This window comes from Bison bison, unplaced genomic scaffold (assembly GCF_000754665.1).
Source record: "Bison bison bison isolate TAMUID 2011002044 unplaced genomic scaffold, Bison_UMD1.0 scf7180017864535, whole genome shotgun sequence".
NCBI lineage: Eukaryota > Metazoa > Chordata > Mammalia > Artiodactyla > Bovidae > Bison > Bison bison.
Window position 1 is genome coordinate 6323993 of NW_011495084.1, and position 21030 is coordinate 6345022.

The 21030-nt window shown below is 35.7% G+C and overlaps 1 protein-coding gene across 2 annotated transcripts in view; it reads left to right on the plus strand.

Moving 5' to 3' along the window:
* The window catches only part of LRRIQ1 (leucine-rich repeats and IQ motif containing 1), a 205296-nt gene that overhangs the window by 84514 nt on the left and 99752 nt on the right, over positions 1-21030 (plus strand). For both annotated transcript variants that reach the window (XM_010832036.1, XM_010832037.1), the window contains exons 14-16: positions 1797-1890; positions 16321-16500; positions 19080-19529. In XM_010832036.1, coding sequence (XP_010830338.1) covers positions 1797-1890; positions 16321-16500; positions 19080-19529 — 724 coding nt within the window. The remainder of the gene's footprint in view (positions 1-1796; positions 1891-16320; positions 16501-19079; positions 19530-21030) is intronic.

Genomic DNA, 21030 nt, shown 5'->3' on the forward strand with positions numbered 1-21030 from the left:
TGATATGGAGCATCTTTGCATACCTTTATTGATGGTTTCTGTATATTGTTTTGTGTATTTTCAAGTATCTTACCACTTAAAAAATTTGGCTATTTGCTTTTATTGGTTTGAATAAATTATTTATGTATTCTGGATGAAATTCTTTGCCAGACATATGTTTTGTGGGTGTTCTGTCCCAGTCTGTCTTTTACCTATTAATTTTGTTAAGTGTATCTTTAGATAAGCAGAAATTTAAATTTCGGTTTAATTTTTTATTTTTAATAATTTTTGCTCTCTGTGTCCTTTGTAATATTTTTCTACATCCAGAATGAGATGGTTTTCTATACTTTTTAACTTTCTTATAAAGGTCTTGTACTTTAAGTTTTTACTTTTAGGTCTATGACCTACCTGAAATTAATTTTTACAAATAGTGTGGAGTCAAAGATGAGTTGTTGAACAACTAAACAACATTTAGTTTTTCCAGAAACACTTCTTGAACAAAATGTTTTCATCATTGATTGACTTTGGTGTCTTTGTCAAAAAATTGATTTCCATTTGGTCCACCTTTTAACTGATTTTCTCGTAATGATAGATGATATTTTCCTGTTTCTTTTTAATGTCCAATACTTTGTAACTGTATGCTGAGCATTGTTCATACTACAAGTGTACTGAGTCCAGCTATTGTTATCTTTCTTTTAAAGTGTGGTAAATGTAATTCTAGCAGGCAGTTAAGGTATTGATGGATAATTGTGTTTCTGTCAACCTTAATTTCATTCTCTCCTATGGCAAATCATTTCAATTTTCAACTCTCAATGCATTCCTCTACCTCTGGGCATTGTCTTCACTCCTAATACATGGTCCTTCTGGATTTTGGCTGAATCTCTGAGATGCTGTATTCGGTTAAGTCTTATCTGACTGGGCTAAAATTCCAGTGTCTTTCCCTGCTGTGTGAACTATAATGTCATCACTCAGCTCTTAGCCTAGTAGCAGGTTAACTTTGCTAGGTGTTTCAGAATGTTTCCCTGTCTAGCACTCGACCAAGGAGCGGTGGTAAACCCTTACATAGACTTTTTCCCAATTCTCTTCCTACCAACATATATACACTCAGCTTCTTCACAGTACTTTTCACCATAAATTCCAGTCTCATGTCTAAACTTTGCCTCATCACTCAGCAAAACTGCCTCTTTGCTTGATTTCCACCTTCTTGCTCTAAAGTGGCTAAATAATTTTAGGCAAAAAAAAAAAAAATTGTAATTGTCAGCTCACCATGTGTGTTTGCTGTTTTCTCCCAAGTCAGGCTTAAAAACAGGTGCTTCCTGTTTATTGTCCAGTTTTATGATTGTTTTCTGTGGGAGAGCAATTCCAGTATAAATTACTCTTAATGTACCCTGGATTGCTGGATTGACCTACTGTTTTTACTTTTGAAAGTATACATGTAATTCTGTTTAGGCAAATGTTCAATTTTTACCACTCTCCAATTACTTTTGACTTTACTTTTTTATATGTTGTGTTAACGATCTGGCAAAGCTTGCTCTAAGCTGTTTACATGCTCATTTAATTCTCACCCTATGAGATAGATATAAACCTGAATTACCAAGCAATTGTATGATTTGCATAAATTCACACAGCTACTAAATGGTAGAAATATATATTATGATAGCAGAGTCTCTTAATATTGTCTTTTAAAAACATATTATGTAGAATAAATAATTTTTGTGCTTTTCTTTAATAGTCAAACATAAAATGGTCATTTATGTATAACTATTTTTCTTTATCTGTAATGCCTCATAATAATTTTCATTGTTTGTTTTCTATAGATCTTACAAGTGCCATAAAGTGGTTTGATGCGTGCTTTTCTCTCCATGAATTGTCTCTCACTGGAAACCCACTTCTTCAAGAAATAAACTGGAGGTAAATAAATATTGTTGCACCCTATGTATGTACTTTATTATAATTGCAGAGAACACAATTTGATGAAAATTGTTCTGTGTATATTATTAATAATTGCATGGGAAAAGTGAATAAAGAACAATTCAAAAGTTATTCTAAATAGAACAATTTTATAAAAGTAGTTTAAAAAATACCTTCTGCCTAAAATCATTTTTTGTACATGTAAGAACTAATATAAATTTGAAATGATAATTCTGATCCATACTACTGATTATATGACAATTTTAGTATGATGTTGACTTAGGTTTGTGTTTATAGAAAAGACATTTTTGTGGAATTACTTTTTGAGTCATCTACATCCCATAGTTTGCCATTTAAAATTATTTCCTTTCTGGTAATAATTTGATTTTGTTTTTATTTTCTGAAAAGAGAAAGTTGGTGTCTGTTAAAGTATGTATTATAAGTATGTGTGAATTTAGCCTCTATTTGGAATACTGCAGTAAGTACCTAGATGTAAATGAAAAAATATACTTCGGGATTTTTTAAATGACTTTTCTTTTTAAAAAAGTTCTCTAATCTGAAATTCTCAAATTATGCTAACAGCATTTTCCCTAAGATAGCCAACATTGTAATCAGTTTTTTTGAAGTAATTTACATATAATAAAATTTATCAGTTTATTTATGAATATGACTATTGTATAGAAATCATCAAATCATTTTTATCACTTTGAAAGTGAAACTGAAAGTGAAATTGCTCAGTCGTGTCCAACTCTTTGCGACCCCGTGGACTGTAGCCTATCAGGCTCCTCCGTCCATGAGATTTTCCAGGCAAGAATTGCTGGAGTGGATTCTCCAGGGGATCTTCCCGATCCAGGAATCAAACCCTGGTCTCCCACATTGCAGGCAGACGCTTTACCATCTGAGCCACCAGGGAAGCTTTTGAATCACCTTGAAAAATTAACTTATTCCTCTTGGTGGTTAGTCCCCTCTTCAAGTATTTTATAACCCTCTTCCAATACTTTAAAAATGTCTCTCTCTAATTTACTGGTCTTTTAAGAGCTCTTCCCATAAATTGGGATGCTGTATCATGATGCTGAGTATCAGTAGCCTGAGATGATAGTGCTTTTGTCTTCTTTTTGACTTGTGCAGGGCCTCCACCTCTTTTGGATCCAGGCATCTTTTCTGGATCTTGGCTTCCTTAGATATCTGCTTTCCTTTGCCTCCAAATCACCAGAGATGGTGCGTTGAGCCTAGCACCTGTACTTAAAACCTGCCTAGCACTCTGAGGAAAGCTTGCTGATTATCTTCCTGCTCCACCCACCCCAAAAGCAGAAAACAACAAAATCAATAATGTGCTAATTTGTTACTATAAGCATTGGTGATGATTTAGTCGCTAAGTCATGTCCTACTCTTTCGACCCCATGGACTGTAGACTGCCAGGCTCCTCTGTCCATAGGATTTTCCAGGCAAGAGTACTGGAGTGGACTGACATTTCCTTCTTCAATTACAAGGATTGCTGCTGCTAAGTCGCTTCAGTCGTGTCCAATTCTGTGCGACCCCATAGACGGCAGCCCACCAGGCTCCCCCGTCCCTGGGATTCTCCAGGCAAGAACACTGGAGTGGGTTGCCATTTCCTTCTCCAATGCATGAAAGTGAAAAAATAAAGTGAAGTTGCTCAGTTGTGTCCGACTCCTAGCGACCCCGTGGACTGCAGCCCACCAGGCCCCTCCTTCCATGGGATTTTCCAGGCAAGAGTGCTGGAGTGGGGTGCCATCGCCTTCTCCAAAAGGATTAGTTGTACATAAATAGATTTGTAATGAGAATAAGTAGGTTATTCAAAAGCATGTATAATCATTGTAGGACTGATTTAAGAACTACAAAATACCCAAAGTAGAATTTCTATAATATCTAGTGGGGTTTGGGTTTTGTTTTGTTTTTAATGACTGTTTGCAAACTATCACTATTAAATTCACACACATCAGATTAATCTGAAAAACCATGTTATTCTTGGTTACGGTAGGACTTCTGTTATGGTTTGCAACAAGTGATGTAATCTCTGCCTGGGTTTTAGTTTGTAAAATAAATACTAATATTAACCTACCTCAAAACTTGTTGAGGATCTGTGAAATACTGAGTAAATGCCCCAAATAAAATATTATCTTTTTATTAAAAAAAAAAAAAGTCTCTCCACTGTCTTATGGCTTTCACTGTTTCTAAGGAGAAGTCTGTGGACATTCTTGTCTTCATTTCTCTGTCTCTGGGTACTTTTAAGATTTTATCAGTGGTTTTCAGCAATTTGATTATAACGTGCTTTGATGTGGTTTTAGATAGATTTACTCTCCTTAGAATTTTTTCCTTGTTTATTTGCTTAGCGTTTTTCTAATTGCTGTAGATTTGTCTTACCATGTTGTGTTAGTTTCACATGCACAGCAACATGATTCAATTATTTGTGTGGGTGTATTCTTTTCAGAATTTTTCTATTATGGGTTATTATAAGATATTGAATATAGTTCCCTATGTTATGCAGTAGGTCCTTATTGTTTAGTTGATATATAGTAGTATATATCTGTTAATTTTGTTGTTGTTATTCAGTCACTAAGTCATGTATGAATGTTTTGCAACCTCATGAACTACAGCCTGCCAGGCTCCTCTGTCCATGGGATTTCCCAGGCAAGAATACTGGAGTAGGTTGCCATTTCCTTCTCCAGGGGATCTTCCTGACCCAAGGATCAAACCTGTGTCTCTTCTGTCTCCTGCATTGGTGGGCAGATTCTTTACCACTGAGCCACCAGGGAAGCCAACTCCCAGTGTATCCCTCTTCCCTGCCTTTATTCTTTGGTAACCATAAGTTTATCTTCTAAGTCTGTGAGTCTATTTCTGTACTGTAAATAAGTTCATTTGTATCACTTTTTTGATTCCACATATAGGTGATATAGTATGATATTTGTCTTTGTCTGACATACCTCACTTAATATGATAATTTTTAGTCCATCCATGTTGCAATTCTGCTTAGAATTTATTGAACCTCTCGGATATTGTGGATTTATAGTTTCCATAAAATGGTGAAAAATTTTGGCCATTGTTTTTAAGTATTTTTTTCTGCTTCCTTCTATCTTCTCCTACGAGAACTCCAACTTCACCAATATTAGACCACTTGATGCATCCTTGAAGTCATTATTGCTTTGTTCTTATATTTATTGTTTTTGTTTTCTGCCTATATTTCAGTCTTACTAGTTATTGCTGTGGCTTCAAATCCCCTGATGTTTTCTTCATGTGTAACTGCTCTGCAGTTAATCCTATCTAAACTGTTTTTCAGTTCAGATGAGATGTTATGATTTTCATTTCTACAAGTTTTCTTTATTTTTTTTTAACATTTACAGTTTCTCTCTTAATCATGTTCGTATATTCCTGAATCATCTTCAACATATGGATAATATTTATAATAGCTGTTTTAACATCTTTTCCAATGAGTCAACTCTTCTCATGAGGTGGCCAAAGTACTGGAGTCTCAGCTTTAGCATCATTCCTTCCAAGGAACACCCAGGACTGATCTCCTTTAGAATGGACTGGTTGGAACTCCTTGCAGTCCAAGGGACTCTCAAGAGTCTTCAACACCACAGTTCAAAAGCATCAGTTCTTCGGCGCTCAGCTTTCTTCACAGTCCAACTCTCACATCCATACATGACCACTGGAAAAACCATAGCCTTGACTAGATGGACCTTTGTTGGCAAAGTAATGTCTCTTCTTTTCAATATGCTATCTAGGTTGGTCATAACTTTCCTTCCAAGGAGTAAGTGTCTTTTAATTTCATGGCTGCAATTACCATCTACAGTGATTTTGGAGCCCCAAAATAAAGTCTGACACTCTTTCCACTGTTTCCCCATTTATTTCCCATGAAGTGATGGGAACAGATGCCATGATCTTAGTTTTCTGAATGTTGAGCTTTAAGCCAACTTTTTCATTCTCCACTTTCACTTTCATCCAGAGGCTTTTTAGTTCCTCTTCACTTTTTTCCATAACGGTGGTGTCATCTGCATATCTGAGATTACTGATATTTCTCCCGGTAATCTTGATTCCAACTTATGCTTCTTCCAGCCTAGCGTTTCTCATGATGTACTCTGCATATAAGTTGAAAAAGCAGGGTGATAATATACAGCCTTGATGTACTCCTTTTCCTATTTGGAACCAGTCTGTTGTTCCATATCCAGTTCTAACTGTTGCTTCCTGACCTGCATATAGGTTTCTCAAGAGGCAGGTCAGGTGGTCTGATATTCCCGTCTCTTTCAGAATTTTCCACAGTTTATTGTGATCCACACAGTCAAAGGCTTTGGCATAGTCAGTAAAGCAGAAATAGATGTTTTTGTGGAACTCTCTTACTTTTTCCATTATCCAGCGGATGTCGGCAATTTGATCTCTAGTTCCTCTGCCTTTTCTAAAACCAGCTTGAATATCTGGAAGTTCACGGTTCACGTATTGCTGAAGCCTGGCTTGGAGAATTTTGAGCATTACTTTACTAGCATGTGAGATGAGTGCAACTGTGCGATAGTTTGAGCATTCCTTGGCATTGCCTTTCTTTGGGATTGAAATGAAAACTGACCTTTTCCAGTCCTGTGGCCACTGCTGAGTTTTCCAAATTTGCTGGCATATTGAGTGCAACACTTTCACAGCATCATCTTTCAGGATTTGAAATAGCTCAACTGGAATGCCATCACCTCCACTAGCTTTGTTCGTAGTGATGCTTTCTAAGGCCCACTTGATTTCACATTCCAGGATGTTTGCTCTAGGTGAGTGATCACACCATTGTGATTATCTTGATCAAATCAGACAGTGATCAGAAATTACAAGTATTTAAAGAATGTGTGTAGATGTGAAAAGGCCACCTGATTATGTTTCTAGACGTAATAGAAACATTTTGCCAGCTTGGTGAAGGACTTCATCTTCTGGAATAGGAACAGTCAAGGTCCCCATACAGGTGCACTAACTTGCAATCTAGGACTGCTTCTCTTTCATTGAGATTTAGAGCACTGATCCCCAAGTTTGGGTCCTCACTTCTCGAAACCCATATAATGAGTGAAGTTATGTCTGAAGGACTGTTTGACAGGTGATATTATTTATTATAAAGATGTCTAATGGGTTGTTTCTAGAGAGATATTTTTATTTTCCCAAGTAACTATAGAGAATAAGTTATAGAATTGGCATACAATGACAAATCAGAATGGCAGTTGTGTACATTATTCAGGGCAAGGAGATAATGGTTTTACTATTAGGTGTTGGGCAAATAGGGCATGAATTCTGTAGCTGATCTGGTATTAGTTACCATCTGAACAGCTGCCATGTTGCAAGTTGTAGAGGTTTAAAGCAAACCTATGTCCTGAATAATCTTTTATTTATTTTTTGTTATTTTGTTTGTAGAAAGCATCAACACTTATTTAATTGAATAAAATATGCTTGTTGTAAAACCTACTGATATAACCTATTGTAAGACATATATAAAGATAATAATATTCACATTTTACTGGACTTAATATATATACTTTATAGTTTTAAAGAAATTACTTAATTAGAAATAATACTGAGAGAAAATAGAATAGTATTTATATGTACAATTATTTAGCTATTATATTGTCTATGTTTAAATTAGTCTTTGTGAACTAGAACAATACCAACTTGTAAATTTTACCTATCAAATTTCATATAGATCCAGTTGCCCTAACACAGCTTTCATAATTTTAAGAAGAGATTCACTTATCTAAATAGTTTAAAATCTAGTGATCTATAAAATATGGATTTGTTAATGAAACGATCAACTCAAACTTTTACTAGTGTGTTCTGCTGAACTTTACATAACCCCTTGATACCAACAAAGGGATTAGTTATAGATTTTCCCAATTGGCTTCTTACTTTCATGTCCAGCCAGTGATAACACGAACAAAACTGATGTACTAAAAATTCTCTTTTTAAAACTTAATCCACAGACTCAGTTTGGAATTTCCTTTGGGAATGTGTTTCGTTCATGAATGATTAATAGAGCTTCTTAAGTGACAGAATATTCACCAGGAAGTTTTCACTGAATGAAATATTGATTCAGCCCTTGACTAGGAGGAGCCCAGCTGGAAAAACTAAGGCTGAGATCTCACAGTGTCCTTATACTTCATTTCAAACATGAATCAACTTGTTACAGCACTTTCTAATATATTTATCATAGAGTCTTTATAAGGCTGCATTTGATTTTAAAGCCAGTCCCTGCACTACTAATTTATACAAATCTGACTACTGTTCCTTAAAAAAAGATTCAAGAAAAAAAATTGTTGAAATAAACCATTAGCTCCAATCTGGATATTTATTATGTGATTCACAGATTTCAAGACACTGTCACACTTTTCAAGATCCCACCAAACTACATGTTTACACCCAAAGATTCAAAACATCTAACTAAAATAACCTGGGAACTATTTTATGTAAAGATGATGAGTGTAACATCAGAATATTCCAAACATAAAAATTCAAGGTCTGTTGTCCCCCATTCTCTAGAATTATTACGTGTAGCTAAAATATTGTACTTAATGAGTCTATATCAGTAACTATTAATATGTCCGAAATATAGCATTTGATGATAAAGCTGTCACTTTTCCCTGTACTAACCTGGTGTCAATTAACATCTCAATAGTCTCCACATGATGACAGTTGCACCACCTAGAAACAACTCTACCGTCCTGTGTTAACTCTGAATGTACCTTTCATTACTTTGGTTGTCTGGAACATAAACATTTATTTTATTAAATAAGATATTTGTGGTAAAATAGTAATATGATCCTTAATCAGATAAAACAAATTCTAATTTTTTTGCCCCTTGGATGGTATTGGTTTATTTGGTTAAAATGGCTCTCCATTCCAACCATCAATTATTTCTGAATAGAAATAATTGCTCAGAAATATTCAGACACATTTCTGAATTGTTTCTTTATGTATTTGATATGTGCTGTTGAATTTTAGAATTACAGGGATAGTTTTCTAAAAACACCTTCATACCATTTATATAAAACTAATGGCAATGTTAACCAGTGACATATCATTGGAATGTTACTGCCCAGAGACCACAGTGTCTCTTATTTTAGCAAACTCTTCTGATATCCTTGATATATAGACTATAAGTTTCCTTAAGAAAAATGCAAGCTGTTTTTTTAATTTAAGATATTTTATAAATGATTTGAGTTTCAGTTATTTTTTTACTTCAAACTTGACCATATCTGATTTTAGCATAACATGCTGTAGTCTATTTTCTTCCCAATGTATTGATTTTATTCTTTAAAGTGCACAAGAAAGACTGAATTTAAATAAATATATATATATATACACATTTCCCCAAACTTGTAAATAGAGGTCTATGTGTAGCGGAGGACTCTTCATTTCAAAAAACATCCCAAGCACAGCTGAAGAAGTATTTCAAGGACAAGCTTATCAGAAACACTACCCTGGGGATTGGAGACCCACAAAAAAATCTTCCTTGAATTCTCATCTCAATTAATTTAGAGAGTCACTAAGGCAAAGACTTAGACTTCCCTGGTGGCTCAGACGGTAAAGCGTCTGCCTACAATGAGGGAGACCTGGGTTCGATTCCTGGGTCGGGAAGATCCCCTGGAGAAGGAAATGACAACCCACTCTAGTATTCTTGCCTGGAAAATCCCATAAATGGAAGAACCTACAGTCCATGGGGTCGCAAAGAGTCAGACACAACTGAGCAGCTTCACTTTACTTTAAGGCAAAGATAGATGTGTTAGACCCTGAGGCTCTCATGTGAGCAGCATGAGCATTGCCTTCTTTTTACTGACTCCTCATTTAGCCATATTGAGACCTGAAAGATGACTTCTCACGAGTGTCTCACAAGTATTACTGCATCTGCACTGTCACCATGGGTCCACCATCCTGGTGAGAAGTTTTGTGTATACAACCACTTACTGAAATGATTATACCCTCAAGGAAAAGATAGTTAGCTTCACCTAACCCCTAAGAATGCAACTTATAATAATAAGATAATATGCTTTATTAATTTCCCTTCCAAGGTATGCATATGTGTGCAGTTGCTTCAGTCATGTCCAACTCTTTGAGACCCCAGGGGCCGTGGCCTGCCTGGCTCCTCTGTCCAGGCTTCTCTGTCCAAGGATAGTCATTCCCTTCTTCATGGGATCTTCCTGACCCAGGGATCAAGCCCATGTCTCTTAAGTCTCCTGCAGTGGTAGGCGGGTTCTTTACCACTAGTGCCTCCTGGGAACCTATTTCAAAGACTGGAGCCTGTCACTGGCATAACTCATTTCATCAGCTGATCAGGTTCATTCTGGAAATCAAGGTATCAGATTGATATTTGCTTGGTACCCAAAGAATTAGAAATGTTGCTATTCTCAAGAACTATTTCCACCAAGTTATTAAAAGCCTTTTATTTGCTCTTCTATAATTTACAAGATTTAATTTTTTTTAAATTTACCAGTAATAGAGCATTTTTAAAGCATTATGAACACCAGTATAGTCTTAACTTTCAATACTCTCTATTATCACCTCTCAAAAATCATTTTTTCACACTTGACATTTTATAATTATTATTAAATAAGTTATTTTGACATCACAGTCATATCTTAAAGAAATCTGACTGGGTATTTTTATGAATAGTTAGAATACAATGTTGCTTTCTTAGTACTGTAATAAATTATTTGGTAGGATTGAATATTTCCTTGCTTTGATGAAAAAGTGAAATTGAAAGTCACTCAGTTGTGTTCGCTCCAGTACTCTTGCCTGGAAAATCCCATGGGCAGAGGAGCCTGGTAGGCTGCGACCCTTAGGGGTCGCTAAGAGTCGGACACGACTGAGCGACTTCCCTTTCACTTTGCACTTTCATACATTGGAGAAGGAAATGGCAGCCCACTCCAATGTTCTTGCCTGGAGAATCCCAGGGACGGGGGAGCCTGGTGGGCTGCCGTCTGCGGGGTTGCACAGAGTCGGACACGACTGAAGCGACGCAGCAGCAGCAGCAGTAGCAGTTGTGTCTGACTCTTTGTAACCCCCTTGGAGTTTCTCCAGACCAGAATACTGGAGTGGGTAGCCTTTGCCTTTTCCATGTGATCTTCCCAACCCAGGGATCGAAGCCAGGTCTCCCACGTTGCAGGCAGATGCTTTACCCACTGAGCCACAGGAAAGCCTTAGAAAAAGATTTCCTGTTATATTTAATATTGTATCTCTGAGGTGAATGCCTCTGCTTACCTTATCACCTGTGATGAATAGCTGTTATCTTAAGGTAATGTTCTGCTTTTGAATCATATCTTCAATGACTCTAAGCAGAAACACAATATATGCCAGATATGTAACCCTTTGTGGTAAGCATTATAGGTAGTTTTTGAATTGATAAGCATTCTAACTTCAAGCCACCTCAAAAAGTTCAAAACAATGCTAGCTGCAGAAGCACATATACTAAAATTGGAATGATACAGAGAAGATTAGCATGGCCCCTGTGCAAGGACGACACATTAATTCATGAGCCAATCTATATTTTGTAGCATATGTAAAATAGATAGCCAGGGAGGATTTGCTGTAGGACTCAGGGAACTCAAAACTGGGGCTCTGTGACAACCTGGAGGGGTGCGATGGGTTGGGAGATGAGTGGGAGACTCAAGAGGGAGAGAACGTAGGTATAGCTATGGCTGATCCCTGTTGATGTACGGAAAAAACTAACAGAATATTGTAATTATCCTTTAATTAAAAATAAATAACTTTTTAAAAGCTCAAAATATATGGGCTCAAATTTTAACAGCTTAAACTCTTTATTATTAGCAAAGCTTTTATCTGCTTCTTAACATTGTAAAACATTTGATAATTACCCTGAAAAACCAAATCTAAATCTAATTTTTTTCCTCTTATTTGTTACCTGTATGGGGAAAATAAGGCAGTATTTCTGGAGTGGTTGGAGGAGTTTGGGAGCTAGTCAACTGTGTCCCCAGGAAATGGAAAACTGTGGTATTCTTCTATTTTGTTTCATTGAAAAAGATGTATTTGTACCTCTCTTATGATGACTTTTATTTAATACCAAGGCTACCAAGATCATAAACTATACACAGGATGCATTATGACTTTGGTTAGCCTTATGCATTTTTGCCTTAATGAACCACTTCCTCCATTAAAAAATAATTAAAATTATATTTTACAACTGTGTTTGCACAAATAGCTATATCAATCCTGACTATACAACCTAGATAGAAGGAAAAACGGTTATTAGGCTTTGCCTTCTTAACTCTTAGCATTTTAGTACTCTTACCCTGCCATCCTTCATTTAGTGTTTAAGAACTGTTTGTTTCATTTTTTAATTACCAAAATTTATTTTTAGAGCACTTTTAGGTTAACAGCAAAGCTGAGCAGAAAGTAGAGAAAGCACACACACCCCCAGTCCCCACACATGTACAATTTCCCTCACTGTAAATATCCCACACCAAAGCAGTATACTTTTATTTTTTGGCCATGGTGCACGGCATGTAGAATCTTCATTCCCTGACCAGAGATCAAACCTGTGTTCCCTGCATTGGAATCATGGAATCTTAACCACCGGACTGCCAGGGAAGTCCCAAAGCGGTATACTTTTTACAGTCAATGAACCTACACTGACACATATTTATCACCCAAACTCCGTAGATTTATATTAGAGTTCACTCTCGGTGTTTTACATTCTATGGGTTTTGAATGTGTTATGACATGTATCTACCATGTGGTAATGCATAGAATCGTTTTACAGCCTTAACAACTCTCTGTGCTTTGCCCTTTCATCCCTCCCTCTACTTTAACCATTTGTTGTTGTTCATTTGCTCAGTCGTGTCCAGCTCTTTGCAACTCTTTGGACTGCAGCACACCAGGCCTCCCTGCCCATCACCATGCCCTGGAGCTTGCTCAAACTCATGTCCATTGAGTCAGGGATGCCATCCAACCATCTCGTCCTCTATCATCCCCTTCTCCTCCTGCCTTCAATCTTTTCAGCATCAGAGTCTTTTCTTTTTTTTTATTTGGTACTCAGTTTATTTTTTTAATACGAAACTGCCCAGTTGCCCAGCCTAATATAAAGCTGCTACGGAGTAATAGCCCCTTGCTCTTTGTTGCTCCCAGACCACTTCTTCTCCCTCTAAAGGTGGCTATGACCCAGCCTCCAATTATTGGGTGTCCCCCCCTTCTGTCTTAGAGCCCCTAGTTCTAATGAGTCGGCTCTTCACATCAGATGGCCAAAATATTGGAGTTTCAGCTTCAGCATCAGTCCTTCCAATGAATATTCAGGATTGATTTCCTTTAGGATAGACTGGTTTGATCTCCTTGCAGTCCAAGGGACTCTCAAGAGTCTTCTCCAGCATCACAGTTCAAAAAAATCAATTCTTTGGCACTCAGCCTTCAGGGTCCAACTCTCACATCCATACATGACTACTGGAAAAACCATAGTTTGACTAGATGGACCTTTGTTGGCAAAGTGATGTCTCTGCTTTTTAACGTGCTATCCAGCTTAGTCATATCTTTGCTTCCAAGGAGCAAGCATCTTTTAATTTCATGGCTGCAGTCAACATCTGCAGTGATTTTGAAGCCCAAGAAAATAAAATCTGTCACTGTTTCCATTGTTTCCCCATCTATTTGCCATGAAATGATGGGATCATCATTTGCCATGAAATGATGGGATCAGATGCCATGATCTTCATTTTTTGAATGTTGAGTTTTAAGCCAGCTATTTCACTCTTCTACCTCCATCTAGAGGTTCTTTAGTTCCTCTTTGCTTTCTGCCATAAACGTGTTGTCATCAGGATACCTGAGGTTACTGATTTTTCTCCTGGCAATCTTGATTCCAGCTTGTGCTTCATCCAGGCTGGCATTTTGCATGATGTGCTCTACATTTAAATTTAATAAGCAGGGTGGCTATATATTGCCATGATGCACTCCTTTCCCAACCAGTCCATTGTTGCTTCTTGACCTGCATACAGGTTGTTCAGGAGGCAGGTTAGGTGGTCTGGTATTTCCATCTCTTTAAGAATGTTCCACAGTTTGTTGTGGTCTACACAGTCAAAGGCTTTAGCTTAGTCGATGAAGCAGAATTCTGTTTTTCTGGAATTCTCTTGCTTTTTCTGTGATCCAGTGGATGTTGTCAATTTGATATCTGGTTCCTCTGCCTTTTCTAAACCCAGCTTGAATATCTGGAAGTTCATGTACTGTTAAAGCCTAGCTTGGAGAATTTTGAGCATTTCTTTGCTTGCTTTAACCTCTTAAAGCAACCATTAATCTTGTTGTCTACATAGTTTTGCTTTTTTTCCAGAATGTAGAACAATTGGAATTATACAATATATGCCTTTTTCAGATCGGCTTTTTTCACTCAGTAATATGCATTTGCATTTCCTCTATGTTTGTTCATGGATGGATAGCTCATTTTTTTTAATGCTAAATAATTTTATACTGTATGAATATATCACAGTTTATCTTTCAGTTCACCTACTGAAGGACATCTTGGTTGTTTCCAATTTTTGGCTGAAACAAATAAAACTGCTATAAACATATATGGTCAGGTTTTTGTATGGACATGCATTTTCAGTTCATCTGGATAAATACCAAGGAGACTGATTGCTAGATCAAAAATAAAGATGTTTAATTTGGTAAGAAACCACCAAACTATCTTCCAAAATGTCTCTCCCATTTTTCATTAGCACCAGCACTTAATTAGAATTCCTGTTTCTCCACATCCTCACCAGCATTTGGTGTTATCAGTATTTTGGATTGTGGACATTATACTAGGTAGGTAGTAGTATCTCATTGTTGTTATAATTTGCAATCCATTAATTAATGCTTGTTTGTCATATTTATATATTTTGGTAAGATGTCTTTAATAGTTGGCTCACTTTTAAACCAAGACATTCATTTTCTTATCATTGAGTTTTAAGTTTTTCTTTTTTGTATATTTTGGATAACAGTAATTTATCAGATGTGTCTCTTGCAAATATTTTCTCCCAGTGTATGACTTGTCATCGAATTGACAGTGTCCCTAGGTGTGGGAATTTTTAATTTTAATGAAGTTCAACTCATCAACAAATTTTTCATAGATATGCCTTTGGTATTGTATCTAAAAAGTCATCACCATACCCAAGGTCATCTGGATTTTATTAGATTTTTTTTTCTGATAGGAGTTTTAGGGTTTTGCACTTTGCTTTAAAGTCTGTGGTCCATTTTGAGTTAATTTCTGTGAAGCTTAAGAGGTCTGCATCTGGACGTTTAGATTCTTTAATTTTTTTGCACAGGGGGATGCTCAGTTACTCTAGCACCAGTAGTTGGAAAGTGTTATCTTTTCTCCATTATACTGACTATTTCTGCATTCTCTATTCTGTTCCATCAATCTATTTGACTATTCTTTTGCCATTACTAAATTATCCTGATTACTGTAGCTTCATAGATTATTTTGAAGTCAGGTAGTGTTAGTCTTCCAAATTTTCTTCAAAATTAAGTTGGCTATCTGCCTCTTTTGCCTGTTTATATAACTTTCAAATCAATTTGTTGATATCCACAAAATATCTTGCTGATATTTTAATTAGATATGTTATATCTCTAGATCAAGTTGGGAAAAACTGACTTTTGACAACATTGAATCTTCTTATCCACAGATTTATTTTCCCATGGGACATCTTTCCATTTATGTAGGCTTCTTTGATATCTGTTGTCAGTGACTTATAATTTTCCTCAAAGGAACCATTAGTGTTTTAATAAGAAGTTTTACTCACTCAATAAGTTTAGTTTGCCCCTGTGACCATAAACAGCCTTGTGAAAAGAAGCCTACATGCTTTCTTGCATAAAGCTTGGGAAGTACTTCGAAGTGGCTGGGTTTGGTAGACCGCTTTTGCTTTCTGACCTGTTTTTTCATAGCATTAATCTTTTAAATTGATAAAGGCTTTTGCTCATATTTTGGAGATTATTTATTATAATCCTTACCAAGATTCAAGGAGAAATATAATTTTGGAATTTCCAGATCATGAAATATTGAGTAATCACCACCCTTTTTGTTTAACCCTATTTTCAGTATGTTTCATTGAGAAATGATCAGAATTCACACCTACTTCTGAAACAGACAGTAACTTTCAGTTACATTATCTTATTTTAGAAAGAGTGTACCTGATACTCTCTTTCTCATAATGCAGATTTTTATTTACTACTCCCAGCCCAAGTTTCCAGCTGCTTGAATTTACCATTTGTGGTTTAGAAGAAAATGATTAAATGTGTATCAAGAACTCTGAAACTTACTTGATACATGGCATGATATCATAATTTAAAAAAATAGAATTTTCTCTATAAAATCAATAACTTCAGAGATATATTCTCTGCTTATATTATTTAAATAATAGGCACATAAATTATTTTAGTTATAAACTCTCCTTTTCAAGATTATTAATTTTTTCCTATTTTTAATAGGCATTCTCTACTTAAGATATTACCTGCTCTAAGGATCCTCAATGGTGAAATGCTAACCTCTCGTACAGAACATCACACTGAAGGACACCATCAACTAGAATTAGAGTATTTCCTGGAACATTGTCAGTCCCAAATTAGAGAATTTAACTTACTAAGTGAAAAATATATTACTGGTGACAGGTAAGACTGTTATCATCTTGTTGTAATTAAAAGATATAATGCAATTTATACATAGCATTTAAAATTTTTCTGATCAATACAGTACTACCTTTTTGGACTTCTACAGTGTGTTTTAGGAATATTTTCCTCTTTAAAAAATACATCTATGAGTATCATCTTTTATTATTTGAAATGTATTAATCTGTATTTTGAGCATATATTAAAGGCTAAAATTAGATCAAAATAAATGAAAGCATGAAGATAGCTTCACACCAATATACACTCATTCATTTGTTCATTCAATTATTCAGTCATACATTTAGTCATCAATTATTGATGGACAAGACACATAAGAAGTTAAGTATTACATTTTGGCCTGAAAGAATTCATGATTTCATTAAGAGAAAATTAGCTAAATAAGTCATTACAATGCAACAAGTCAAGTTTTATAAAACATATAATATTTATTATATATCTATTATATAAAGAATAATATTACACATATTTTTATGTATTACGTTATGGGTGCATAGTAGAGAAAAGCAGTCAAGACATGCACATATTCAGAGGACAGAGGCTGAGAACAGAGTCCTAAAAATATATCAAAGAAAAAGAACTTCCTATCCCCCACCCTGAATTCTGAATTCAGTTCAGTTCAGTCACTCAGTTGCGTCTGACTCTTTGTGACCCCATGGACTGCAGCACGCCAGGCGTCTCTGTCCATTACCAACTTCTGGAGCTTACTCAGACTCATGTGAATCAAGTCGGTGATGCCATCAACCATCTCATCCTCTGTCATCCCCTTCTCCTCCTGCCTTCAATCTTTCCCAGCATCAGGGTCTTTTCCAGTGAGTCAGTTCTTTGCATCAGGTGGCCAAAGTATTGGAGTTTCAGCTTCAGCATCAGTCTTTCCAATGAATATTCAGGACTGATTTCCTTTAGGATGGACTAGTTTGATCTCCTTGCAGTCCAAGGGACTGTCAAGAGTCATCTCCAACACCGTAGTTCAAAAGCATCAATTCTTCTGCGCTCAGCTTTCTTTATAGTCCAACTCTGACAATCATACGTGACTCCTGGAAAAACCATAGCTTTGCCTAAACATACCTTTGTTGGCAAAGTAATGTCTCTTCTTTTTAATATGCTGCCTAGGTTGGTCATAACTTTTCTTCCAAGGACGAGGCATCTTTTAATTTCATGGCTGCAGTCACCATCTGCAGTGATTTTGGAGCCCCTCAAAGTCTGCCACTGTTTCCATTGTTTCCCCATCTATTTGCCATGAAGGGATGAGACCAAATTCATGATACATGAATCCTGAATGTATTACTATAAATGAATTACAATTTATATATTAAAACTTTATTTTATAATTTATACTACTCCAAAAAACACAAATGAAAAAGAAAAATTATTTTATATTTTCATATGATGTCTGCATTATAAATGGAACAATGATATGTGCTTCCAAATGTCTAAACTTAATTACTAAATTACATATTAAATTTTTGCTATTTATACTGTCGTACTGCTCATCCTATATAAGAGTTGGTTTTTTCTATTTAAATGGTTTTTTAAAATATAGTCTAATCAGATTATAAACATATCTTACAGCTTTAAAAATAATTCCAATTGTTATGGATAGTTTACTTTGAATAAATAGCTTATTTTACATTTGTATTTTTGTAAACCTAAATTGATATCTCCTTGTGTATTTATGGTAACATACGATTTTTATGTAAAAATGACTCTTAACCCTTGTGTTGAAATTTAGATTTACAGTTATTTTTAAGAATTTATTGCTATTGCAATTAAGTGTCACTTTAGAATTGGAAATTGACCATTTTTATGTTAAATCATAAATGGTGGTGAATTCAGCACTTAGCCATAAACAGTTGACATCCAATATTGAAGTGAACTTTTTCTGCATTATTCACCAACAAAAAGGATATATTATTAACATATATTAGAGGAATCTATGCTAATGTCTCCATTTGTAAACATAGAAAGTGTCTATCTCTACATTTTAGGAAATATAACTTTCATTTCATTTGGAATACTTAAATCCAACAATTATTCAGGAGAATCATAGGCATTTATGTCTTAAAGTATTTGAATTATCTTTGCAATATTTTTTCCAGAGAAAAATGGAAATAAAAACTTTCCCATAATGTAAGTTATTTGTTTAATTGTCCAATACAAATATTTTGCATGGCAAAAGTCAGTGTACAAAGTACTTTTAATCTTGTTTCATAAATAACATCTCCAAATTTAGGCAGCCATGATTTCTCATGTTTATGGCAGTAAAAGCATGGATTTTTCTCATTCACTTGTACCAAAAATACCTAGGATAAAAGTGATTCTAAAACTTCCAGATGTTTTGTCTGGATTAATGGATTGAGATTAACTACAGAAATATTTTCACTTTTTGTGTGTAATGAGATCAGTTTTTACAAAAACAATTAGAAATCAAGTTTTAATGAATTTTGTAGTAAAATTTAATATTCATGTCAGGCCACATAGGGATATTTTCAAAATCTGTACAGGTGTAACCATTTGCTGATATAATTCTTTTTATTAAATGTCCTCATTATTTATTTGCTCAGAAATATATTCACCTTGGATGTTGCACAAAATCTCTGCTATTATTTTAAGAAATTGATGACACTTAGTAATGAATGTCGATGTGTGCATGAACATGGGGATGTAAGTATGACCAGGAGAGGTGAATCAGAAGCCCAGCAGAATCATTTGCCTCCTACACACAGTGATAGCAAACAGCAAAATAGAGTCCTTTACTCTTCTGCAAATGAATATAAACTGAACTCACCAGATATTTCTGAGAAATGGATGGACTCTGGCTCTAGTCATTCCTCATCAACCAACCCCTCCTTATGTGAAGATACAAAAGAAAGAAATCAGGAAGAAATAGTAGACCAGAAAAGAGAAGACAGCAAGACAAGTAGTTTCCCCAGCAAAAGAATACCATTCATTGAAACGGTCAGGACAAGGTTTCTACTGGAGAACTGCCAGAATACTGAACATCACGAAAAAATGTAAGTTTTATAGATCATTTTTCTTTTACCATTATGTTTTATTGTTTTTATGGATAATGATAATTTGGTAAAGGATTTAAATCCTATCATATTTCATGTTCATTTCCTTATGTTTTATGATATGCACAGATTATTAAATACAGTACAGATTAATTTGGTTGAATTTTGGCAGGTTCTTATTTAATCAACTAGTATTATTTAATTTAAGATGAGTAACTGTGAAATTATTTTTTCTGCCTTCTAATCTCTAAATAATTAAAAAGAACTTTTAATAAGAAATAAAGCAATCTCATTATTCTTAAAATACTGTAAAGACCTCTCATATGAGGGTCTTAGGATATACTTCCAGGGAAGGTCAGAAAATCCTTCCTGCACAGGCCTTTTCTCAAATCCCTTGAGCTTAAAATAGTCCCTGGTAGCTCAGTTGGTAAAGAATCCACATACAGTGCAGGAGACCCCAGTTCAATTCCTGGGTCATGGACTGGGAAGATTCCCTGGAGAAGGGAAAGGCTACCCACTCCAGTATTCTGGCCTGGAGAATGCTATGGACTGTATAGTTCATGGGGTCACAAAGGGTCGGAAAATGACTGAGCAACTTTCACTTTCACTAAAATATTCAGCATGCCAAATATATTGGTATGTTTTGGGGTAGTTTTAGCCAGGGTACCCTAGACATTACTTGTTTGAATCCTGTTAGCTCTAAACACTCCAGACATTGTCTATTAAAATTTCAGATAAACAACATTGAGCTGTTTATTCATGGTAAATAAAATTGCCAAATAATAATAAGAAAGGATGAGGAACTGAAAATATAGACAAACCAAAGACCAAAGAATAAAGGGAAAAGAAAATGTATGCCCACTTGCTGAACCTTGCCATTCAGTGTTTCAAGGAGATTCATCATCAGTTGTGCTGTTGTTTCCTAAGCATAATTTTCATATGTTCCTGTGCTTAGGGCATTGTTAGCATCATTGTTTTTACTAAAAAAAAAATATGATGCTGATGATAGTAATAATATGAGCTGCTTTTCCCAACATGGAGACCACCTAATAACATTCAGGAAGCCCTAAGTCAGCTTCTTTACCTTTTCCTGCTTTCTGTGTGGTGAAAAGCAGTCCCAGTGTTAGTGTTCGGAGAAGGCAATGGCACCCCACTCCAGTACTCTTGCCTGGAAAATCCCATGGACGGAGGAGCCTGGTGGGCTGCAGTCCATGGGGTCGCTGAGGGTCGGACACTACTGAGCGACTTCACTTTCACTTTTCACTTTCATGCATTGGAGAATGAAATGGCAACCCACTCCACTGTTCTTGCCTGGAGAATCCCAGGGACGGGGGAGCCTGGTGGGCTGCCGTCTATGGGGTCACACAGAGTCGGACACGACTGAAGTGACTTAGCATAGCATAATGTTAGTGTTACTGAGGAAAATATTCCTCACATACCTTTTTATTTTCTTCCTTGGGAAATTTTAAAGATAGTGGGCTGAGGAATTCAAGCGCTAAAT